We start from the raw sequence: 26,643 nt of genomic DNA, 5'->3' as shown, positions 1-26,643 counted from the left end.
TTTTATGCCACCCCACCCCTCCTTATGGAGACTAATATCATTTGCACTAATACTTTTTAAAAGTTGCCAACCAGCCAGTGATGTGCTGCTGGCAGTTCCTGGACATTGTGCATGTTATCCTAACCTAGTTACAACCCACAATGAACACGCTCATGGCCTGTCCCCCTCACCCCATAAATGCAGCACATGCTCGGGAATGAATCTTTGCTTGCGCTGTAGAGCATAGAATACTATCTCACCCCGTAACCAGGCCGGCCGTTGGGCACTGACCTGCATGAGGTTAGCAGTAAGTTCGAGGATGTCTGTCTGTGCAGATGCAGTGTGCTCTACAGCCCTATCTGTAGACAAAAGGGAAGGGGGGCATTAAATTAAAATGTCGGAATACCGCTTTAATCTCATTCTCTGTCCAAAAAAACATAGATCATTTATTCACAGGGGAATGATTGGTTATGTCTTAATTCTACATAAAAGCAGAGTAACATTTCAATTTGCTTTACTGCTTCTGCATCAATTTTAAATTATATAATATTTTTTCTTCGTTCTCCATTTCTGTACTGTTCTCGAAATTCTGTTGGTCATGGTCGTGGGAAACAGTATCATTACTCTGCTGTCCTAGAGCTTTCATGCTCAGCTGTCACCACCTGAGCTGCCACAATATACTGGTCTCTGGTATAAAGAAACCTCAAGTATGTAAAGCAATGACAAAGTTACTTAACATTATATGTAAATTGTAACTGCAGTGTGTCAGAGATTGTGCTAGAAAATGCAATTTATCCTTTAACAGTTACACCCAGTCCATGATCAACTGCCCAATCCCACACTGCACATGGGCGGACGCTACAGCATGCTGGGGGGGAGAGTTACCGAATCAACTGTATGACACCCGCAAAGTATCAAACATGGTTCTTATAAATTAGAATAGATCTGGCGGGAGATCATAAGTGGGCATATATACCTGAAGATATAGAATACTTTATATGATTAACTAGTTTATGATACAACTAGACACTGAAATCGACTACAAGTGTCCAGTGCACTTTTCAGAAATCAATCTGTCTTATAACCGCAGTCATAGGTTTTAGAAAAGAATCCCTTCGTATAGCCTCATCCAAGTTTCAGCCAGTCTAAGCTGCAAAACCTAGCTATTGTTTCCGAATACTATTTCCAGCCTATGCTTACTTGTGGTTGTTTATCTACCGTCACTTTATTAAAATGATGTTTCTTCCTATGTTGTCCTATACAGACTCATCTGACGCAAACACGTAATAGGGAATGGGTTTATTTCATTTCTTTTTGCTGGATTTAGCTGACAGGTCTAATCCATTCACATACTTCCGAGGAATCTTGAAATGCTCTGAAAAAGAAATAGACGGCATTTCTGAGTACACGGTCAGCGACAGGAAAGGCAGCATGTCATCAAAGGGTTTGAAATGAATGGGACGGTTTCTTGTAGTTACAAATGCTCACCGCTGCTGCTGCGACAGCGAGCAATGAAGGCAGCTCTGGTATGGCGTGCACCTTCTCTTCAACCAGCTGATCGGCGGGGGACTGAGGATAGGTCATTAATAAAAATAACTTGGACAACCCCTTTAATATTCAATGTATTCTGCAACTGTTAAAAGGGTTGCTTCAACATAAGAACCTATCCCCTAGGATATGCCATCAAAGACAGGTGAAGGTCCAACGTTTGGGACCTGTTCCTATCTCCAGACCGGGACCACTAAAGTGAACAAAGAGCAGCTCTCCTTAACGTCAGGACCCCATTCTCCAGATAAGTAGTGGGACTTACACGTATCTGACATTGATGGACTATCCTAGCGATATGCCATCAATGTCTCAGATGGGCCAACCTCTTTAAATGATTTATTGTAAAGAGGTTCTCCTATCTTGGCCTTTTAGGGCTGAGTTGGGAATAACCTGCAGTACGCGCTGCCCCAGGGAGGAGAAGTTCTGGAAACAGCGGGTTCGCTGCTGTTTCTGTAACTCCTATAGCAGTGAATGATAGCGTAGCAGAACACCACGTTGTTGCCATAACATCACTGATATGGGAGTTACGGAAGTAGCAGAGCACCGCAACTCCCGCCACCCAGGGCTCGTGCTTACTGTACGTTATTACCATTTCGGCATTGAAAGGTAACCCCCTCTCTGAAGATCAGCTTAAACCCTTAAAGATAATGACATTGGTCAGTCCTAATTATCTGCCATTTACATACACTAAGTAAACAACCGCTGATTGATGCTTTCACTTGAAGTAAAAGTAACAATTTCCCATTTCTTATATTAAAATCTGCTAATTCATACGGTCTGTGTGTGATAACTCTACTCACCTAGCAGCAGCTTCCCTATTTGTGACACCTGGTTGCCCTGAATCTGCACCTGGACTCTGTCTTTTGCTCCTGGCAGTGCGGTGCAGGTGGCACTGGCTTGAACTCTTTGCTGTAACAAGCTGGCAAAGGATGAGGGATCCAAGCCGTACGACTCCAGGTTCTTAATCATTGTTACCTGCATCAAACAGTTAAATATGACTTCTATAAGAAAATATGTTTAGACGGAGGCAATCACTAATGGCTACCAATGGCCCAAAAGAGAAAATCCAGTTTCTGACCACGTGGGAGAGCCCCTAGTAGGCATAAGGAGTCTTATATGCAATGCAATGCTCCTCCAGACCCTGTTCACATTACAATAATGGCCTCCATTTGGGTTATATGCCAGGAGACGCTCCAGACATACCTGATTTTTTACTGTTTGGTCCACTTCTAAAGTATACAAGGTAAAAAGTAGTGTCATTAACTTTCTTACCAGTGGCTTTATTCCTGATTTATCAGCTCCGCTATTCTCCGCGATATACCACATGACTCTCAATCTGACTCTCCACTTCCTACAGTCTCGCTCTCATGTGGAGGATCTTACAGGGATGCGTACAGAAACTGACTTCCGGTACATACATGATTCGGATAGTCAGCGCAGGAATAAATCAGGAGTAAAATCACCAGGAAGAAAATGAACTACTATTTCCCTTCTGTACTTTACAACTGCCCAGATGGGGAACAAATTCCATCTTTGAAAAGGTATTTTGGTCACTACAAGTTATCCCCTGGATAGAAAGTATATTGGTGGGGGCACATGTTTAACCTGCCGCGCCATTCTCTGGATCACTGGGGGTCCTAGATAACTTGTACTTGAATATCCATTTAATGTGATTTGAACAGGGTCTAATTCAGTACTAGTGACAGGAACACAGGATATATTTAATAGAATAGTTGACAGTGTCTGTAAATGCTGTCATTAAACAACCCCAATATTCAGTAGTGATGAAGGCTGAATATCTAGTTTGGGTCATGTAGTACTAGGAAGCCATCTATCACCTACAGGGTTAATAAAGTTACACCTATAATCACCTTTTTGTTTGAACCCCTTTGTGCCACGCTGATGTCAATGTGCTCAATGTTGCCCTTCCGAATAACAGGAGAGCACCCGGGGAAGGTGACTTGATATGAATGCTGCATTCTTTCTAGACACCTATGGAGAAGCAATACACAAGGTAGAGCTTAAAACGTAAACGCATTGGACCACACTGTAGTCAATGGAGTCTGTTGGGTGCCGTTTGTGTCCATCACACCGATATCTTTGTTCTTCTGCTTCGATGACAGAACAGAAATAATGCAGATGTGAAGACTCATCATATCCAGGGGACATGACTAAGACCCCAATCTCTGCTTACGTGTAATCTGTAGCCCAGGGAGATACTGTTGAGCCGTGAAAAATAAGAACTTCATAATAGGTCACAGTAAGGAATTAATAAATCAGCACATTTATAAAATGTAAACTAAAGCTTCAGAAAGGGCATCTGGGGCCAGGCACACCAACAGTTATATTAAAATGAATGTTCAACTTCCATAATCAGTATAGATGAACCCAAATAAAAAGAGTGGTGGAGCAAATGATTATATCTGAAGCCATACAGACCTTTCCAAACCAAAATACAATCTGCCTTGAATCAACAGGTGGTGAATCAATACAAATCTACAGGACAATCTGCATGAAAGGGTTAATTATGAACTATACCTTGTGACCAGGTCGTCCCACTGGAGAAAAGTAATGTCATTGTGCTCAGATTTATCCAGCAAGCAGTCGCATATCACAGGGTTAACCGTCACAAAGCTGGAATAGTAGAGACTGATCAAAACCACGGCATGGAAAGAGAAAAGCTGCAGAACAATACTACTGGTAAAAACCAACGGTGCCAAGTGAACCAACTAAAAAGTCTACAAAAGGAAAATCAGTCCAATTGCTCTCATTTGACAGACAGCTTGTTGCATTTTATACAATAAAATGAAACAAAATAAATGCAAATACGTCATCACGACTAAATGGTAAGAAAAACAGTGGAAGGGTATGGGGCTGCTGTTGGTCTGAGAAGGTTACAAACATTTATGGCACAGAAAAGGCCAAAACTTTGTCCTAAAGACAGGCCATACATTTTAAAGAACCGGAAAACCCCTTTAAGGGTACTTTCACACTTGCGTTTTTCTTTGCCGGCACTGAGTTCCGTCAAAAGGGCTCAATACCAGAAAAGAACTGATCAGGCATATCCCCATGTATTCTGAATGGAGAGAAATCCGTTCAGGATGCATCAGGATGTCTTCAGTTCAGTCATTTTGACTGATCAGGCAAAAGATAAAACCGCAGCATGCTACGGTTTTATCTCCGGCCAAAAAAGACTTGCCTGAATGCATTTTTCCCCATAGGAATGGGCCGGATCCGGCATTCAGAATACCGGAACGGTGAAAAAGATAAATGCCGGATCCGTTTTGCCGGATGACACCGGAAAGACGGATCCGGCATTTCAATGCATTTTTCTGACTGATCAGGATCCTGGGCAGGTCTTTTTTCAGTATTAGTATTAAAAAAAACACAAACTGTGGCAGAATATAATTTTTTTTCCAATTCCACCCAATTTGGAATTTTTTCCCACTACATTGTAAACAGTGCCATTAGAAAGTACAACTTATCCCGCAAAAAATAAGCCCTCGTACAGCTATGTGAATGGAAATATAAAAAGGTTATGACTCTGGGAAGGCGGGGACTAAAAAACGAAAACACAAAAACAGAAAAAACCCCGTCCTCTAAGGGGTAACGGGTTTTGACACCTTTTAAATACTGATCATCTATCCTTTGAATAGATGATCAGCATCTGATCTGCGGGGGTCCGACACCCGGGTCCCCCACTGAGCAGCTGTTTGAGAAGTCAGCAGTGCTCGCAGTAGCGCCTTCTCGCTGTTTCCCGCAGGCCAGTGATTTCGCAACTACTATCAGCACCATTGAAGTGAACAGGGCTGAGCCATGCCCAGGCCGGTGATAATAGACTTGATGTCACAGGGCCTGCGGGAAACAGCGGGAAGGCCGCAGCACTACTGCGAGCACTGCTACTTTCTCAAACAGCTGAAAGGCGTGGGTCCAGAGTGTCAAACCCCTGCCGATCAGATGCTGATGATCTATCCAAAGGATATATATATATATCAATATAGTCAATGAATGATTTTTGTCTGCATGCATAACTGATGGAGATCACTGATAATTTTACTTGTACCCTTGGCCAGTTATTGTCACAATACTCAGGAACAAATGACTCCTAATATAAAGGTTAAACATGTTTTTTCTCAAATAACTCAAGTAACTGTACACAGACATATGACCTTCAGAACTGGACCCTCTAAGAAAGCCTGCAGGCTATGTTCTGGGAAACAGCAGACATTTTTAGGAGAAGCTCACTTTTTGTTTCCAGGGTGGACAAGTTCATTAGTCTTGACATAAGAGATGATCATACTTCTGACATCGCTCTGAGTTAGGAGGTCACCTTTCCTATAAAACAGCAAACACAAAGAGAGAGTGGATTATATATTGCAATTGTAGGGAAGCATCACAAGGCATTACAACTCTTCAATCTAAATATGTAGCGGCATATTAAAGTGTAACTGCTGTTTTTCGGGTGACTTCAGAATCAGCTGTCATGTGGGTACCTGTTTATACACACTATTTCTGACAATTCTAAGACTTGTATGAAGCCTTTAACAGCGATTTTCCCTTTTGCAGGCTGTAATTGACAGGTTTCCCTAAACTGAACTCCAGGAGGGGCATAGACTAGCTGCTATGATGTCCCCCACACACAGAGCACATACAAATAGAAGATTCTGGTTCCCTGTCTCCCTGGGACACTTCCTCATAAGCAGCATCTTTATGGAGGGCACAATACATCAGTACTGAGCATAGCTGTGAATCCAGCACCGGGATGAGATTAAAAACGTACTAGAAGCTGCAGCGCCTGTCTCTCTCTGCAGCTGCGCCCTCCTCCTACCCCCTCCATAAACTTCTAGGAGCAGCAGCTGACTCCTGATCTCTGAGTGAGCTGATAATCCGTCTTCATCTCTGAAGCCAGATTGTTACCAGTAACTTAAAGGAGATGCCCCACTTCAGCAAGTGGCATTTATCACGTAGAGAAAGTTAACACAAGGCACTTACTAATGTATTGCGACTGTCCATATTGCCTCCCTTGCTGGCTTCATTCATTTTTTCATCTCAATATACACTGCTCGTTTACTACCGGAAAAACGAGATTTTTGTGAAACTCACCTGTAAAATCTCTTTCTCGCGGGGTTCATTGGGGGACACAGGACCGTGGGTATAGCTTGCTGCTGCCACTAGGAGGCGACACTAGGCTGAAAAGTGATAACTCCTCCCCTGCAGGCTATACCCCCTCCAGCCTGGAGAGAGCATATCAGTTTGTGCCCAAGCCATAGGAGTAGGAGAAAATAACCATACGGTAAACAACCAACAACTGACCAACGCCAGTCGGATCAAACCAGAACTGGGGCCATACTGGCTCCACAACCGCCAACAATCACAGCAAACAGAAATTACTGGGTGGGAGCTGTGTCCCCCAATGAACCCTGCGAGAAAGAGATTTTACAGGTGAGTTTCACAAAAATCTCGTTTTCTCGCTGGTATCATTGGGGGACACAGGACCGTGGGACGTCCTAAAGCAGTCCACGGGGAGGGAAATAAATCACATGCCCCTGGAGAAAAGAAACGCCCTCGAAGATGCGTAACTCACTGCCGCCTGCAAGAATTTTCTGCCTGGAACAGTATCCGCCGGTGCCTAGGAAGGCACCCGGTAAGACTTGATGAACGTGTGCCCGGAAGACCCAGATACTGCCTTCCACACTGGAAGCTACTGCATGAAGGAGATGGACCTGAGAAGCGCCGACCGCTGGTCAGGTGGGCCAAGACTCAGCTGGGCGTTGCCTACCCGAGGGCGAATGCCCGAGCAACTGCTGAACGGATCTATCTGGAAAACAGCCTTTGGAGGCCGTCAGCCTTGACAAGGACCCCAGGATAAGAATTGGTAGAAGTCCGTAGGGCTGTAAGAACTAGACAAGGACAAGCGAGCTCAGAGGCCAAATCACATGGCTGATGGAGAGCTCGGTTCGTGCACCGAGGAAGAAAGAAGAGAAACCCATGTCTGTGAGGTGTGGAAAGGCGACCACCTTCTGTGAAAAAAAAAGGATCCTGGACGGAACACTGCCTTATGTTCATACTTAAAGAAAAAAAAAAATACGTACAAGAAAGGCGTATCAACTCAGAAAAAAATAAAAATAAAAAAGAACACCAAACAGCTGGCTCCTGGCCGCAGCTGTGGAAGTAGAACTAAAAGGCCAAGTCCGTAGGATTCACCTCTGGTCCAGAGAACGCCCCCTAGGGGGCGGAATATTGGTAGACCAACGCCCTTATAGCCATAGAGGCTGGTGGTGAGATTTCTAGTGAGAGAAGCTGCCTGAGAATCACTAAGAAACAAACAAAACGCCTGAGACAGGCGTGCCCCACTACAGGCCAAAGTATCAATACCACACGGGAAAGGTAAAGTAAAGCCAATGTGAGCACCGCTAGTGATGGGAAGCCCCGTCAGTGACTATATTTCAACTAAGCGGCAACGCTGCCTGGAAGGGCAGATGAGTGGAACAAAGATGAGAGAAAAAACTCTTGCCGGGTGAAGTTCGACTACGCTCCACCCGTCTTGGGAAGGCTCTCAGTCCACCCCCGGAATGAGCAGTGAAAGAACAACCACCATTGGCTTGAGGTGACGTAGATATCACTGACATCTGAAGAGAGGTAGCACCAATGGCGCTACGGTATGACTACTAGAATCCAGGTCCCGCTTAGAACGGGAATCTAGTGTTGGCGAGTGCCGTAGGGACTGATCTACCCAGTAGAACGCACTCAAAAAGTAGGTGCCACTCACTGTAGTCTTCAACAAAAGAGGATGTCTTTATTGGTCACAAACAATACTCTGTGACGCGTTTCGGCTCACATCAAGTGCCTTTCTCAAACATATGGATATAGATTAGATGTGGCAGAAGGACAACAGTTGTCAGAGCCACGGACCCTTATTGGTAGTAAGCCAGAAAGAGGCCAGAACTAAAGCCCATTCCCATGTGAGACTGAAGCCCTACAGCGTCTAGTGGTGATGCGATACTCCGCCTGAAGGGGAGGCCCTACAAGGGAAGTCCCAAGAGTAATGCTCACGCCATACTCCAGCCGAGGAGTAGGCCACACCGTAGAGGTCACTGATTCTCGTGTTAGAAGAATCCGTTGCCTGACGAAAGAACTGTGCAGAAAGAACCTTAGCATGTAATGGTGACTCAAACACCCCTCGTGCGGCAGAGGTTTACCGCATGCTCCGCCAGCGTGGACATGAGGGGAAAGCCTGAGGATATCCAGTAGAAGTTCTGGTATCAAGCTGGCCCAGTTAGTAGAGCTAACCATAAACCCTCCACCTGACAAGGGCGCTGAACATGAGCAACTGCCGAATTAGTACCAGGGTAGAACCCCTACCTGAGGGGGGCTGTCTTGCTACAGCGATTAGGAGCATCTAGCCCTAGCGTGAAGACTACCCTGTGAAGGAGAAGCCGTTGTAGTAGCCACTGCAGATTGCCAGCATAACGCCCTCACCTAGATAAGGATGAGTGGTGGACGAAGCATCCGGAGTCAGTGGAATATTCTGCTTGCTGGATCTTGACCACAGTACTCTGTGCAGTGTGACTGACCTGAACGGTGGAGGCTCCTGGGGATAGGGAGACTCTAGGACACCTAAGGCTGGGTGACACCCCTGAGAGCACAAAGGCTGACATTTTTGTGTCTCCAATAAGTGCATGAAGAAAAGAGGGATACAATATGGGAGTATCCCTAGTATCCAGTGGCAGTATCCATATGCCACTAGATGAGAATATCAGGCACCAGCGGTACCGTCTGTTGCCACGGACCACCTGTGAAGGAAACCAAGGACTCTAGATGCATAGTGATCCCCCCGTTACTGGATCGTTTGTAGAGGGTAATGCCATAGGAAGTATGTGATGGCAAATGGGAGATGGAATAGTAACCAACGGAAGCGCAATCCCCCAGTTAGGGAAGGGGCTAGCGCGATAGTCAGAACCGCAATCTACAGAAGTGTAATTACCCACTCAATGGAGGGGGAAAAATCTACGGCAAGCACTGCGCTCAGTGACAGTGCAAACGCTTTACCTATGATCAGGAGTAACATATTCAGTAAGTACTGTAACCAGAGGTAATGCAAATACATCACCCATCGAAGGGGGTAATGCACCTAGCAGGAACTTGCATGTGACGAGTTCTGTACTCTGTGGGAAGTGCCATCATCCCACCCCAGAAAGGGTGTAATGCGTACGTAAACACTGCGACAGCAGTGAGAATGCCATAATGCCACCTATACAAAAGGTTAATGTATGCTGACGATACTGAGCCCAGTGGAACTTCAATTCCGCCACTCACAGAACGAGGGCACCTATGGCTGGCATTGAGGCCAATGCTAGTGAGGTCAGTCCACCTCAGGAAGGAGGTAATACCCAAATTAAGCACTGTATCTAGTAGAAGTGTAAATAGTGCCTAAGGAAGGGGTTAATGCATACACCAGAACCGGTTAGCACGGACGTAATCTAGGAAAAATAATCCGGATTCATGTCAGAGTCCGAATAACTGTCCTGCTTCAGCTCGCTCGTGCGCAGTTCCACCTCTCAGCCTCTAGCCCATGGCTGTTGCAGGCTGTGGCGTTGTTGACAGAAGAACCAAACTACCCGGAGGTGGAACGGAACTAAAGGTCTGCTTACCGATTGCGCAGACGGTGCTCTATTAACCAAACGACCCAGGAGGGTGGGTTGTGAGCTTCCGGAGGTCCTCCGCTGAGTTGCGCAGGAAAAGAAACTCAGACAGACGCCCCCGGAGGGTGGATAGGAAGTTACAGTTGTCCTCAACTGGATTTGCACAATTGTATTATTATTAACCAACCGGCCTCAGAGGGCGGATTGGGATCCTCCAGATATACCCCACTGGACTTTGCAGTTGGAGCATTATCAACCAAACGGCCCGGAGGGCGGATTGGGGACTCTTCGGATGTACTCCACTGGATTTACGCAGTTGGAGAATTATCAACCCAACGGCCTCAGAGGGCGGATTGGGATCCTCCAGATGTACCCCACTGGATTCACGCAGTTGGAGCATATTCAACCAAACGGCCCGGAGGGCGGAATGGGAATCCCTCAGATGTACTCCACTGGATTCACGCAGTTGGAGCATATTCAACCAAACGGCCTGGAGGGCGGAATGGGAATCCTTCAGATGTACTCCACTGGATTTGTGCAGTTGGAGCATAATCAACCAAACGGCCTCAGAGGGCGGATTGGGATCCTCCAGATGTACTCCACTGGATTCACGCAGTTGGAGCATAATCAACCAAACGGCCCAGAGGGCGGAATGGGAATCCCTCAGATGTACTCCACTGGATTTGCGCAGTTGGAGCATAATCAACCAAACGGCCTCAGAGGGCGGATTGGGATCCTCCAGATGTACTCCACTGGATTCACGCAGTTGGAGCATAATCAACCAAACGGCCCAGAGGGCGGAATGGGAATCCCTCAGATGTACTCCACTGGATTTGCGCAGTTGGAGCATAATCAACCAAACGGCCTCAGAGGGCGGATTGGGATCCTCCAAATGTACTCCACTGGATTCACGAAGTTGGAGCATAATCAACCAAACGGAATGGGAATCCCTCAGATGTACTCCACTGGATTTGCGCAGTTGGAGCATAATCAACCAAACGGCCTCAGAGGGCGGATTGGGATCCTCCAGATGTACCCCACTGGATTTGCGCAGTTGGAGCCTGGATTTTGTGGTCTGAGGAGGGCAGGATCTGTATGCGCATAATTTTTTTTTTTTTGGTGAAGACCTAACCTCCTATGGAGAGGAGGTCAGGAAGGGGTGTATACTGCCATATTAAGGCACATTGTGCCTGCAGAAAGAAATCTAGGGTAATACTCCACTGGACAGGGGCCTGAAAAAGGTGGCTGTGCAGGAAGGGTTAACCCTGCTCAGAGGACCGGAGCGGAGCTCAGCGGGCACCTGGGGGAGGAGGGACAGCTAGTCGGGGAGGATTCGCGCCTAAAGGGCGAACCCGCCCCCTCCATAAATCGGAAAGAAAGTTGCGGCCTAGTAGGCCGCAAAGCCGGGACATAAAGTTCGGCGCACAACCGACCAGGCGGTACTGCCGGCCGGCTACCACAGAGGGACTTGCAGAGTAACCGCCGATACCCCCTCCAGATCAGTGGGCAGATGTGTCCACCTGCTGCGGGAACCCATCCCGTGGCCGCAAAAAAACTGTACGGGCTGAGTTCCGGTAGGCCCGAAGAGAAGCCGGGGCCTAAATTTTTGGCGCCGGCCGAGCGAATAGCCGGCCGGGAAGTGGAGTGACCGGAGCAGCGCTCTCAAGCGCCGTGGCTGAACACCGGCCGCGGGTGCTCACCCCGCAGGCCGTATAACGTGACCAGTGCCGGCTACTACATTGGGGCCCGAGATAATGTGGGGCCCTCATGAAGAAAAAAGGTCCTCCATCCTATGAGGTGACCAAGGGGAAGGGGGGGAAGTTGGGGGAAGGGGGGGGGGGGGGCTGAGGTACTTACCCAATGCGGACTACTCACCCCATCTTCGTCCTCTTCTCTTCATCCTTTCTCAGAGTACCAGCAGGGTCACCTCTTCAGCCGCTGGCACCCGAAGTGGCAGGGGACTGGAATGGCGGAGGGTCTCGCCAGACTCAGGTGACCCCTTTGGCTGGCGGGAAGCAGGGGAGCTGGGCTGCCCTGGTCCACTTTTGTTTCTTGGGGAGGGCGAGCGGTGAGGGATTCCGACACCGGCCTTGCTCCCGGGGTAGACAGAGTGGCTAGGCGACTCTGTTTCCCCAAACCTAAAAAGGAAAAAGATAAAATAATAAAAGTAAGCCGCCCTGCAAAAGCAGGGAGGTCTGCCTCCTACGACACTAAGCTAAAAAACTGATATGCTCTCTCCAGGCTGGAGGGGGTATAGCCTGCAGGGGAGGAGTTATCACTTTTCAGCCTAGTGTCGCCTCCTAGTGGCAGCAGCAAGCTATACCCACGGTCCCGTGTCCCCCAATGATACCAGCGAGAAAAGTGCTGACCCCTCTGGTGGATGGGACCATGGGAGTGGGCATAGTAGACCAGTGCTTTTTCCTATAGTGTGCAAGCACAGCCGTCTCTGTTGTAACCACGGAAACAAGCAGTGTATAATGTGATGGAAAAATGAATCCAGCCAGCAAAGGAGGCAATATGGACAATCACATTAGTAAGAGCCTTGTATTAAAGAGGACCTGTCACCTCTCATGACATGCCTGTTTAATAGCTACATGCATTCCCCGGGTAATAAGAATAAATGCTCCAGAATCGTGATGTCTGTATGTAGTGCCATTGGTTAACACGCATCTATACCCTTACTGCAGACTGCTAGCAATTCATTCATAACTTAATAAAGGATTTGTACAAAATAGAGCCATAAGAATAAATGTTCCACAACTGTTATTACATGGGGAATGCAAGTAGCTATTTAAACAGGCATGTCAGGAGAGGTGACAGGTCCTCTTTAACTTTATCTACATGATAAATGCTATTTGCTGAAGTGAGACAACCCCTTTAAAAGTAAGCCATTGGCCGCTTTCACACTCCGAACTCGGAGCGCGAGTATAACACAGCTCCCGTCCTGAATTCCTAGCACTGAAGGGCTCATAGCATTATATAGATTTATGATGCTATGTAACCCTTACAGTTCTGGAATTTATTAGATAACGCTGACATAATGCTGTCACTGTTATCCAATACATTCCAGACCTCTAAAGGTTACATAGCATCATAAATCAATATAATGCTAGGTGACCCCGGCAGTGCTAGGAATTCAGTACGGGAGCTGTGTTATACTCACGCTCCAATTTCGGAGTGTACAACTCGCTAGTGTGAAAGCGCCCATTAGCAGAGAGTCATGGGGAGGAGGAGTCTGATAAGTGGACAAAGAGGCATCTTTAATACGATATATATTACAAGTCTTCTTATCACCACTTGTACTATTGATACAAGGGGAATATTAAAACAATCAAAAATCACAGAAAAAGAAACAAAACATCCTGCACAATATGATAAATGAATATGCGGATGTACATGGTGTAAGGGATCGCTGTACTTGGGGGATCATTCTCACAAGAATGGTCGTCCACTGCAGCTTTCGAGGTCAAACATTGCATTTATTGGGACATTTTTCATACACGGAACAGTCCAGTTAATAATCACTGGGGTGGTGAGGTTCCCACATACATCAAAACAAAACAAATACCTGCCCGGCTGGGCTCTCATTACACCTGTTAACGTGGCCCTGACTCAGCTACAGAACCCTGTTCACACACGGAACCCATATGCGGCTTTTTCTCAGTCCGCAGTTCCCCAGCCTCTCCGGCTGTAATCAGTCCTGTACCTGTAGAGGGAAGTGTGGCCCAACAGTCCTCCCGACTCCGGCCTTGTGACCCTTGAATCCCGGCGTCACGGCGTTCCCCAAACTTCGGGCTGTCACAGTGCACCAGGGTCTCTCAGCCTGGCGAGCTGAGACCACGCACAGAGCCTCTGCTCTGGGTCTCTGTATCTTTCCCCAGACTGACCTACTCTGAGGCGCTTTATGCCAGCCTGATTACAGCAGGCCTCACCTGCGATCACACCCATACTGGAAGGGTGTGGACTGGCAACTCCCTCTACCAAGCCTAGCCACCAGTCCAAGTAAAATCCAGCCCAGAAAATGTATATAAAAATGTCTCAGCAAACTATGCTTTACTGAGACCACTGCCACTCTCTGGATTTTATCTGTCTCACCCATCTGAGGTACCTGAAGTGGGCCAACACACCTTCCAGCACTGTTCACATTACCACAATGGCTACATTTATAAAAGAAAAAAAAACAGAAAATAATGCACTAACACAATAGACCACCTTGGCACTGGTAGGCGGGCACAGATGTATTTTGATCAAAATATATTGGTTGAGAGTCTCAGATTTTATCATATCAGTCATTTGTTCCTGAGGGCTTAGTCCATATTTGCATCTATTGTGTTAGTGCATTATTTTCTGTTATTTTTCAAATATTTAAACAGTTACTTTTTTAATCAGTTTGCAAAACTTTTGTTAAGATCACATGGTGTGTCACCAATGAGATATGTTTTCCATTTAATTAAGAGATGAAGGTCCCAAATGAGAGGCTCTCATCGATATCCCACAATCTTTTTTTTCTTTTTTTGTAAACCCCTGTAAATTAATCAGTTAAAAATATATGGGGTTGCATGCCCAAATCTACGTATAATGTGCTTTCTTCTACGCATTTGTCCTTATGTTCCTCCGTTGGTCTGCCTCTGCACCCATGAAGGTAATCGGCCAGCAGCTGTCACTGTTTTAGATTGGGAGACAACGTTCTCTTGAGCCAAAGCTCTAATTATTAAGCACATTGTGTGGTTTACAAGTTCGACCTGTGCAGCGAGACAGAGAAACCGCACAACCAGAAGTTATGAGCTAACACACACACTGGGTACATTCACTGTTGCTCCACATAGGATAGCATCCTGGGGGAACATGTCTAAATGGCTCAAAGCATGCAGCTCTGATGTCACACCAGGAACAGCCCGCTAACTCACACACGACCGTGCCCGTATTGTGGTCCATAAACCATGGATCTGCAAAATACAGACACCTTCCTTGTGCAATCTGCATTTTCTCACTGCCATTACCATAAATGACTATTCTTGACGCAATAAGTCAAGAATAGGACATGTTCTATAATTTGTGGATCGGACACACGGATGCGGACAGCACATTGATGACATCTGTGTCTAGTCAGTTTTTTTTTGTGGACCCATAGAAATAAATGCATATAGGACAGAGATATGAAATATGGCCGTGCAAGAGGCCCAACGCCTCATGCAGATGACTATATCTGTTTTGTGGTCCGTATTTTGCGGATAAGCAAAATAGCAATCCCGGCCGTGTGCTTGCCACAATTTTTTTTAAACTCCTGTGGAATGGTCCCATCTTCATCCTCAAAATAGACAAAAATAGGACATGTTCTGTCGTTTTTGCTGGTCTGAGGAACGTACATGCGGACAGTACACGATGTGCTATCCACATCTTTTGCAGCCCCATTAAAAAAAATGGGTCCGCATCCGATCCACAAAAAATGCAAAGATTGGATGCAGACTGAAAACAGGAGACCTTAGGAAAATCAACATTAATTTTACTGCACTAGAAGTGTTAGGCCTCTTTCACACGGGCGTGTCCAGATTAGGTCCGGATGAGTCGCGGTGCATTGCGGCAAACCCGCGCGAGTAGAAATGCAATTGCAGTCAGTTTTGACTGCGATTGCGTTCCGATGTTCAGTTTTTATCGCGCGGGTGCAATGTGTTTTGCACGCGCGTAATAAAAAACCGACTGTGGTACCCAGACCCGAACTTCTTCACAGAAGTTCAGGTTTGGGTTAGTTGTAGTGTAGATTGTATTATTTCCCCCTATAACATGGTTATAAGGGAAAATAATAGCATTCTGAATACAGAATGCATAGTACAATAGGGCTGGAGGGGTTAAACAAAAATTAAATTTTTTTTAACTCGCCTTAATCCACTTGTTCGCGCAGCCGGCATCTCTTCTGTCTTTATCTGTGAGCAATAGGACCTTTGATGACGTCACTGCGTTCATCACATGATCCATCACCATGGTGATGGATCATGTGATGAACGCAGTGACGTCATCAAAGGTCCTATTGCTCACAGATAAAGACAGAAGAGATGCCGGCTGCGCGAACAAGTGGATTAAGGCGAGTTAAATAAAACAATTTTTTTTTAACCCCTCCAGCCCTATTTTACTATGCATTCTGTATTCAGAATGCTATTTTCCCTTATAACCATGTTATAAGGGGAAATAATAATGATCGGGTCCCCATCCTGATCGTCACCTAGCAACCATGCGTGAAAATCGCACCGCATCTGCACTTGCTTGCGGATGCTTGCGATTTTCACGCAACCCCATTCATTTCTATGGGGCCTGCGTTACGTGAAAAACGCACAAAGAGGAGCATGCTGCGATTTTCACGCAACGCACAAGTGATGCGTGAAAATCACCGCTTGTGTGCACAGCTCCACAGAAATGAATGGATCAGGATTCAGTGCGGGTACAATGCGTTCAACTCACGCATCGCATCCGCGCGGAATACTCGCCCGTGTGAAAGGGGCCTTAGGGTCTGTTCACATATTCATTAACAGGAACAGAAAAACAAAAAAAAAGTGCCTGTTAATCCCTGTTCATATAGAAGGGTGTCATACAAAAGGGTGCTTTTGAGTCAAGGCAGATGTAAACAAGACCTTAGACACGAGAATGTAAGAAATCTATTGCTAAGAACATCCCATCCCTGACCTGTGGCCCGATTCCTGGAACAGAGGCAACATCTTGGCAGAAATTCCATACAGAGTGAGAATTTCAGGTGGTTGATACAAATGCTCTGCTCCAACATCCATGTCTTCTGCAGGTGGCTCTGAAACTGGGGCAACATAAGACCTGATGCTGACAAGAAAAACAAAGTGATAAAAATTGGCATTTTTGCATTACTTTTAAAGGTATTAACACACATTAGCATCTGAGCTATATATTATTTCTGCACCAGGTTTGCACAGAAGACACAGGGTTCTGAAATTCCCAATCATATGCTTCACACGAATACTGCAGGCCCAACAGGCAATGGAGCCATAGAAGGAGAGTTAAGTTTTTTCTCACTGCTCTGTGACATATTTTTAACCAAATCTTATAAAATCCCTTTTTATAACATATCTGAAGTCACCTAGGTGTTGTTACTGTATACATATCACTAATCTATGTGTCCTGATCGATATGAAACAGCATCAACTCTTTCAAAAAGAGAGGATGCCCTGGAGTTAGAAAAAGTACAGAGGAGAGCGACTAAACTCATAAAGGGCCTGGAAGATCTTATTTCTGAGCAAAGATTAAATGAACTGAATTTGTTTAGCCTTGAAAAAAGACGTCTAAGGGGGGACATGATTAACCTGTACAAGTATATAAACTGACCATACAAAAAATATAAGGGAAGCTATTCTGTGTTAAACCTCCTCAAAAAACAAGAGGCCACTCCCTACGCCTGGAGAAACAAAGATTCAGTCATAAGAGGCGACAAGCATTCTTTTCAGTAAGGTCTGGGAATCTCTGGAATAGCCTGCCGCAGGAGCACAGCAAATACAGGAGATGGCTTCAAAAAAGGTTTAGATGACTTTTTAATTCAAAATAACATTGAGGCTTATGACAATGTATAGAAATCTTGTTCTACGCACCCTTTCCCTTTGGCCCAACCCATTTTTAAAAGGAAGATGGACATTGATCCAGGGATCGATATAACAGGATTACAGGTTGGACTTGGTGGACTTTTGTCTTTTTCCAACCTTAAGGCCTATTGCACACAAACGTATGGCTTTTTCAATATTTTGCGGTCCGCAAAAAATATGGATGACGTCCGTGTGCATTCCGTTTTTTGTACTTTCCAACGCCACCATTCAATCTTGCATATGATGTAGTGGGAAGCGGGAAAAAAATTCCAAAGGGGTAAAATTGCAAAAAAAAAGCAATATCACCACAGTTTTATGTTTTTTTTATTTTTTATTTACGACGTTCGATGTGCGATAAAACTGACCAGTTGCTTTCATTCAACAGGTCAGTACGAATCCGACGATACCTTATATGTATAGTTTTTCTTGTGTTTTAATAGTGATAAAAAAAATTAAAAAGTGGCAAAAAAAATCTGTTTTATTTTTTTGTCGCCATATTTTGACCCCATAACCTTTTTATATTTATGTGTACGGAGCTGTATGGGGGCTCATTTTTTGTGGAGCAATCTGAACTTTTCACTGATACCGTTCTGGGATGTGTATGACTTTTTGATCACTTTTTATTTCATTTTTTTGTAGAAAATGAAACGACCAAAAACGGTAATTCGTCCATTTGGACGCTTTTTTCCGTTTTACTGTGTGTCGTATGGGGAATATATTTTTATACTATGGGCGTTTTTCGCACATCGCGACTCCCATGATGTATATTTTAAAAAAATGTTTTAGTTCTTTCTTTTATTTTCATTTTGGGAAAAGAGGGTGATTTGCGTTTTGTTTTTTTACAGTTCCATAGGGAACAATCAATCATCTGATTGTTATTATCACAGACTCAAATGCACTTGCATTGGAATCTATGATGATTTTACTACTTTCCTAAGGAGCCCTATTACAGGCAAGGGCTCCATGGGAAATACTGTGCGGCAGCCTCCTGTCATTCACAAAGACAGTGGCTGCTGCACACAAACTTCGGCTCCTCCGATCACCACACGGGGAGCCGGAGCATAACCGAAAGCTCGCGCTTTCGGTTTTCAGCGCGCTCAGGTGCCGTGGTCAGGATTGACCACGGCATCTGAGGGGTTCAATGTCCGTGATCGGCATTACTGCTGGTTGCGGACATGAGCCGCGGCTATTGCACGCGATCAGGCACCATGTTTAAAGACCGGACATGTACGTCATCAGGTGTGAAGGGGTTAACAACTATGTAACTATGTAAGTCCTGCAGCATCTGAGGTGGGTATGATGGTTTTATGTAGCAGCTGGGACACAGAACTGTACAATACAAACTGAAGCTGTGAAACGAGATGTAACAAACCAAGTCAATCAGTGCTTGGCATGGGGCAAGTTGCTTTAAAATATATCTAGGAGATGAGCAGTGACTACGTGGTGTAACTATATTCCGGCTCCTTAGTTTGGTATATTATAACCAGCTTCTTAACTCTGGTGGTTCTCTAGGACCCCACTGGAAGTAAAAGACTGATGACCTACCCTAAATAGACCATCAATATCATAGTCACTTACTCTGGGTGCTTCCAGTCCACCCCCACGATACTCTCCACTCCTTTACTGAGCTCCTTTACCTGCAGAATCTTACGCTGCTGCATAACCTGTAAGAACTTGGACAGCTGGAAGAAAGGCATTGGACAGATTAGTAGGACATGAGACTACATGATCACAAATGATGCAGGTCTTCATCTGAATGAATTCAAAGAGCATTTTCACACTGGTAGAAGTACTCCATTCCTATTTTACTATGTGACTATTAATTCAGCCATTTTTCCAAGTGAAGAAACCTTGCCAGCTCTGCGTCTTTCCTCTGCCTTGTGTCATCCCTTTTGTCAATGTGACAATGAAGACCACTTTGAGTAGGTTAAGACTTTGTGATGAACATGGCACACAGCATTAAATGTCAGCATAAAAGATTGTATTCTGGTTACCATACCTTTTTGTAACTGGACTTCTTAATATCCACTTGCTGTCCTTCAGGGCTATAAGGTAAACCAATTAAAGGGAATGTAAAAGACTGGAATATAAAAAGGTAGATTCAAGTTTCCTAGCCTCCCCTCTAAAGGAAGCCCACTCTCAGCCCCTTTATTCCTTATGTCATTGGTCCAAGAGAAGGGTGAGGCAGCTCAGGCCTCGCAAAAAAGGCTAATCATAGTCTAAAAAAAATGACTTCTTACAAACAACTGATACACAAAACAAATATGGCAAACTTCTACTAACTTTTCAGATTGCTTCATCTCCTCCTAAATAATTTCTTAAAAAAATAAAATCATTTCTTTTCCGCAGAGCGGTCCGGATTGGACCCTCACAGTTAGCCTACATGCACACCAATCGTTGTTTGTTTCCGTTCCGTTTTTTTTTGTGGATAGGATGCGGACCCATTGATTTCAATGGGTCCGCAAAAAACGTGGACAGCACACCGTGTGCTGTCCGCATCAGTATGTCCGTTCCGTTGCCCCGCTAAAAAAAAAAAGTGCGTGTCCTATTTTTTTCATAGGCATTATTACAACGGATCCGCAAAAAAAACGGATGCCATACAAAACTTCATTTTTTTTAAACAAATCAGCAATTTGCGGACCGCGAAACACATACGGTCATGTGCATGTAGCCTTATGAGGAGATTAGGAGATGGTCCACATGTTTTCTTTGTGTGATCACAGGGGTCTGACACCCACTAACTGGCAGAACCAAGAAACAGTGGCTCCTCCAGGGCTCTTATAGACACAGAGGCGCATCTGTACATGCTGCTGTATCTGGTACTGCGGCCAAATCCCATTCAAATACACGGTACGTTTTTTATAATAGAATACCAGTACTAAAGCATCAATGTAAATCAAAATGTATTCAGATGGTCCCTACAGAAACACCGGTTTGTTACCTGCTTTTAGAAAGCTTGCCAAGTGATTTCCTACTGGGATACAACCACTAGAGGGCACATTATCAATAATAAAGCCTGAAGGGGTTTTCTGAGATTCTGATGACCTATCCTGGGACTCCGGCCAATCAGTTCCTAGGCCAGTGACGTCATGTTCATCAGTCATGTGTCCTAGGCGCAGCTCAGTCACCCTGAAGTCAATAGGCCCAAGCTGGGATACCAATAGAAGGTGCTGTGATTGGTTAGCTGTGAGGAGGCCGTGGCACTAACCGGAGCACCGTGGCCTCTTCAAACAGCTGACTGGCAGGGGTTCGGGTGCTGGATTCCCGCCAATGTGATATTAAAGACCAATCCTGAGAATAGGTCATCAATATCAGAATCATGAAAGAAGGAGCTGTCATCTCACCACACACGTCTGTTTTAGTAAATCATTGTACTACCCATGAAATCATTGTGGAGCATCTTTACTTACACACAAGGGGAATGGCTGCCAGTTTTTCATTTATTCATACATTTCTAGGCGGAATAACATTGGAACTGCGAAACATAGGGGGAGATTTATTAAATTGGTATAAAGTAGAACAGGCTTAGTTGCCCATAGCAACCAATCAGATTCCACCTTTCATTTTTGACAGCTCCTTTGGAAAATGAAAGGTGGAATCTGATTGGTTCCTATGGGCAACTAAGCCAGTTTTACTTTACACCAGTTTGATAAATCTCCCCCATAGTGTTTTAAAAGGAATTTGTCACCAGTTCTATGCTTCCCTATCAGAGGGCAGCAAAAGCTGATGACAGATAACCTGAGCAAAGTGCTGGGTCACTAACTTGAATTGACCAGTCCTTTTTCTAAAACCTGCATTGAGTAGCTTCAGCGCTCAATACACTGCATAAGCTTGGCAGTGTTCACATTCATCTTTCTACCTACTGCAATCAGCGGCACAGGGGTCCTCATGGGACCTCATGAGTCCTCATATTCGGGTCCCTCAGGGAGGATATCCTATAACTGGTGACAGATTCCCTTTCTAGAAGGGTCCATTCACACGTCCGTATTCGTTTTGCGGATCCACAAAACATGGACACCGGCAATGTGCGTTCCGCATTTTGCAGACCGCACATCGCTGGCACTCTCATAGAAAATGCCTTTTCTTGTCCGCAATTGCGGACAGGAATAGGACATGTTCTATTTTTTTGTGGAACGGAAGTGCGGATCCGCAAATGTGGATGTGGACAGCACATTCCGGCCCCATTGAAAATGAATGGATCCGCACCTGTTCCGCAAAATTGTGGAACGGATGCGGACCTATTTTGCGGACGTGTGAATGGACCCTAATGATGGAGATCAGAATGTGGCAGGCCACCACATGGAAGCTGGACACAACGCGAAGATGAAGCAGGTAGAGCTATTAAACTTGTCAGCACACAGTTTTCAGACAGAATCGGCTTCCTATTACTGGTATAAATAAATGAATTAGGACATCAGTTGGCACTGATCTACAAATGTCCACCATGCTGTACATTACTGCACTAGTGAGACAGGAACAAAAAGGAAGGGCAACATACCAAACAGTAAGATCATGTATATTAGTAACTATATATTTATATATATAAAAATATATGTGTAGAGAGAGTATATAAATGTTACCTCTCCTTGACAATAGACTATCCTTCAGATTGACCATCCCGGTGTGACTGATGGGGATCCTGCCTTGAGACAGCCAATGAACAGTAAAGAGGCTTAAAGGGGTTGTCCCATCTCAGACATTGATGGCATATAACTAGGATATGCCATCAATGTCATATAGGCGTTATTATCTCCAGAACAGGTCCTCCCAAGCAAACAGAGATCAGTCAAGCATGCACGTCCACCCTTCGTCCACCACTATTGGGCTTTTGAAAATTGGCGAGCACCAGCTAGGTTTTTTCCGGCAGTAGTATATAGATGAAGGGAGCACTGGCTGTGCTTGCGCGATACGTTCTCTATTCCCCCTTATAGGACTTTCGTAAAGAGCTGAGCGAGCGAGCTCGGCTATTTGGAGTACTCCGATAGCAATGAATGGAGAGCATGCTGTCAGTCCATGGTGTGCTATCCTTCAGTTCGGGCCCCAGTCTGGAGATAGTAGCTGGTCCCAGAGGTGGGACCCGCACATATGTGACACTGATCTTAACAATATGCCGACTAAGGGTGCATTCACACGACTAAGTGTTTTGCGGTCCGCAAATTGCGGGTCCGCAAAACACAGATACTGGCCGTGTGTGTTCCGCATTTTGCGGACCGCACATGGCCGGCGTTATATAGAGAATGCCTATTCTTGGGACATGCTCTATTTTTTTTGCCGGGCCACGGAATGGAACAACAAGGATGCTGTCCGCATCTTTTGCGGCCCCAATAAAATTAATAGGATCGCACCCGTTCCGCAAATTTACGGAACGGATGCGGATCCATTTATACGGTCGTGTGAATGCTCCCTATGTCTGAGATGGGAATACCTCTTTTGCAACTCACTAGAGAACCCTAGGTAGTTCACTTTAGTACCTGACACAGCAACATCCATACGCAAGTAGTTCAGTCTAGTACTGCAGCTCTACCCATTAACCAATTAAAGCAGGGGTGTAGCTATAAAAAAAGGCTGGGCCCCATAGTAAGTTTTTGAACGCCTCCCCCAAACCCCCTGAACAAATCACGCACCCACAGCTAGTCAAGACCTCCCAAGCTCACATACAAATTTCCACTCATTCAGTCATGTAAAAAATATGAAGAAAAAAAAACAGTACTATTTCTGGGCAGCAGAAGTCAAAAGTTTACTTCACAGTATGTCGCCCAGGCTCTGTATGCCCCCTTAGTACCGAACCCAGTAATTATTCCCCCTTAGAGCCCTTTAACAATAGAATGCTCCCTTAGAGCCACCTTACAATAGTCATGACCCCATAGTGTTCAAATACAGTAGAATCCCCTTATTGCCCCCACACAGTAGTGTCGCCTCCTTAGTGCCCCCTTACAGTAGTGCTGCCCCTTAGTGTCCTATATACAGTAGTGAAGCCACCGTAGTGTTAACAAAATGATAACATAATACTCACCTAGCCCCATTCCCTGATGAATGGAGCACATCATGCTCAGGTGCGATACAATGACATCATCACATCTACTGAGCTGAGCAGGATAGCACACAGGCCAGAGTATGATCATCCATTGTGGCCAGGAAATGAGGCCTGGGCCATAATGGATGACAAAGGAACTGAACTCAGGCCTGGAGAGGCAGGTGATGCATTGAAGCAGACATGCTCAACCTGCAGCCCTCCAGATGTTGTAAAACTACAACTCCCACAATGCCCTGCTGTAGGCAGATAGCTGTAGGCTGTTTGGGCATGCTGGGAGTTGTAGTTTTGCAACAGCTGGGGGGCCGCAGTTTGAGCATGCCTGCATTAAAGTGTACTGCACTGAGCTGCAGAACCAGACGGTGAATGGGCTGTGAGCACCATGGCTCCTTTATTCTGCTTATCATGAGGGATAGGGGGAGTTATTCAGAATAATAGTACTAAAGGTAACAGGCAACTCACCAACAGGAGAAAAGGTAATTTCTTAGGAAGGTGCTGGTAAGCAGTGGAAGGTCTGACTTCTTCACCTTGAACTTCAAAGCATGGAAGAAGCACTGATTGAGTAAGTTGTCCATGACCTCTATAGCGTGATAGAAAAGAGAAGACTTATGTGAGGCATTCATCTGTATGCTGCCAACGACTTATGTAATGTGCTGAAAAAACAGAGAATGAGAGCAGCTCAATATGTCATTATAGACCAGGGAAAGCAGGAGAGCGTGCAACCGTCTGTTCACCAGGGCCAGCTCATCCCCATCCAGAAGACGTAAAAAAACACAATGGAAGTCAGCATTCCTGCAAGGTCCAGTATTTATTGTACCATGCAGGAATGCCGATGTCCATATTGCTTTTTTGAAGTCTTATGTACTATGTTGTCAGGACTAGAATGGAAGGATTAGAGATTTTGGTGCAATTTAAAAGAGGGCTATCCAAGATTTTTTTAAATGCACACACAGCAGGAAGCAGTATGAGATCAACAAAAACTCACAACTTTTAAATGTTCCACTGCTCTACCCTGCCGCTCATCTTCAACATGAGCACTGCAGCCAATCACTGGCCTCAGCGGTCAAGTGTGCATGAACGACAATGTCTGGTAGCAGCAGTGACATGAATGATGTACATGACCTTCCCTGCTACAGGATCAGAGATTGCACTAAAGCAGTGAAACACTTAATAGGTGAGTAAGGGCTTTTTTTGTTTATTTTACACTGCCCTCTGCTCTGCGGCCATATTCAAATATGTCAGAAACCACTATACCATGGAATCTTAGTTTTCAAATAATACCAGGATCAATATTCAGAGAGTGCAGCCCTTGCAGGGATGAAAGGTTTTACGTCCCTTATTTATACTAACATGTATTTTACGCTATTTATTTATACATAATTATGAAGCCGCCATCTTGCATGAGCTGCTTCTCTGCTCTATTAACAGCATTTATAGATATGCTTTAAAGGAGGTATATGGACACATCAATACAGCAGACGAGATGTTCATTGCTAGTTTTGTGGGCATGCTCTGGGACCTGTGCAGAGGTCATTTTCCGTTTTTTCCCCCTGCCTTCCTGGATCCATAACTTTTTTATTTTTCCATTCACATAGCTGTATGAGGGCTTGTTTTTGCGGGACAAGTTGTACTTTCTAAAGGCACCATTTAATATTGCTTACAATGCAGTGGGAAGCTGGAGAAAAATTCCAAATGCAGTGGAATTAGAACACAATTTTACCATAGTTTTCTGGGTTTTGTTTTTACAGCGTTCCCTGTACGATAAAATGATCATTCTCCGGGTCAGTACGATTACAATGATACCACATTTATATCATTTTTCTTTTGTTTTAATACTGAAAAAAAATTCATTGCCATATTCTGAACCCCAAAACCTTTTTATAGTTATGTCTACAGAAGTGTGTGAGGGCAATTTTTTTTTTTCCGGGGGGATGTGTAGTTACCTATAATGTTCATGGCGGTGTAGGAACTCCTCTCCCATCTGCTCAGAGCAGAGTATAAATATAGCTGATTCTTACACCGCCCTGATTATTGTAGGCTTAGGTTAGGCCCAGGAGAGGCAGTTCTGTTAGTGATAGGTACCCATCTGCAGAAGCCACCTTGATGTTGGTAGATGGGCCCAAAACACGTTTGATCAAAAATGTGCGCAAAGAGATTTTTCATGTATAGTAGGTATAGTACCACTGTAATCCCAAATTATCTCTAATCCCTAGTTCTATTGTTTGTATGTGTAACAGAGTGCTCCCATATGTCCCTAATAAGCTTAGAGAAAATATCCACTCAATCATTTTTTTACACTTTTCCACCATAACTAAAGTCCCACTTACAGGAGAAAATACTGGCACTGCCATTTTATGTGGCTGTCTGACAGTCATCCAACTTGCTCCTGACAGGAAAAGCACTAAAGTCATCAGGAGCATTAAACCCGCAATGCTTATCTACAATGATGGGTGACGACATGCCGTAAATGTCCTAATCATGTTATCCCAGTGAGCCGTAAGTATCCCAGTAAAGCCGAATGCACACGGCCGTGAGCGGTCCGTGCTAACCCGGCCTGGATTCCTGCTGTGAGCAGGAGCGCACGGTGTCATTGGTTGCTATGACACCGTGCGCTTCATGCCGCCGCTGCACTACAGTAATACACTCGTATGGATCATACCCGTGTATTACTGTAGTGCAGCGGCGGCATGAAGCGCACGGCGTCATAGCAACCAATGACGCTGTGCGCTCCTGCTCTCAGCAGGAATCCAGGCCGGGTTATCACGGACCGATCACGGCCATGAAATACGGCTGTGTGCATTCGGCTTAAGGCTACTTTCACATTAGCGTTTTCAATTCCGCTATTGAGATC

At 45.2% G+C, this 26,643-nt stretch overlaps 1 protein-coding gene across 1 annotated transcript in view; it reads right to left on the bottom strand.

Moving 5' to 3' along the window:
* Positions 1-26,643, bottom strand: part of EIF2D (eukaryotic translation initiation factor 2D) — a 50,836-nt gene continuing 24,193 nt past the window's right edge. Inside the window, exons 7-15 of the mRNA XM_040423951.1 lie at positions 24,255-24,372; positions 19,761-19,806; positions 19,340-19,443; positions 16,845-16,991; positions 5,773-5,862; positions 4,066-4,161; positions 3,399-3,519; positions 2,328-2,502; positions 1-1,354 (exon numbers count right to left, since the gene is read on the bottom strand). Coding sequence (XP_040279885.1) covers positions 1,284-1,354; positions 2,328-2,502; positions 3,399-3,519; positions 4,066-4,161; positions 5,773-5,862; positions 16,845-16,991; positions 19,340-19,443; positions 19,761-19,806; positions 24,255-24,372 — 968 coding nt within the window. The 3' untranslated portion in view covers positions 1-1,283. The remainder of the gene's footprint in view (positions 1,355-2,327; positions 2,503-3,398; positions 3,520-4,065; positions 4,162-5,772; positions 5,863-16,844; positions 16,992-19,339; positions 19,444-19,760; positions 19,807-24,254; positions 24,373-26,643) is intronic.

This window comes from Bufo bufo, chromosome 3 (assembly GCF_905171765.1).
Source record: "Bufo bufo chromosome 3, aBufBuf1.1, whole genome shotgun sequence".
In the NCBI taxonomy this organism is placed as follows: domain Eukaryota; kingdom Metazoa; phylum Chordata; class Amphibia; order Anura; family Bufonidae; genus Bufo; species Bufo bufo.
The sequence above is the reverse complement of the archived record's forward strand: the minus strand, read 5'-3'. Positions and strand labels throughout refer to the sequence as shown.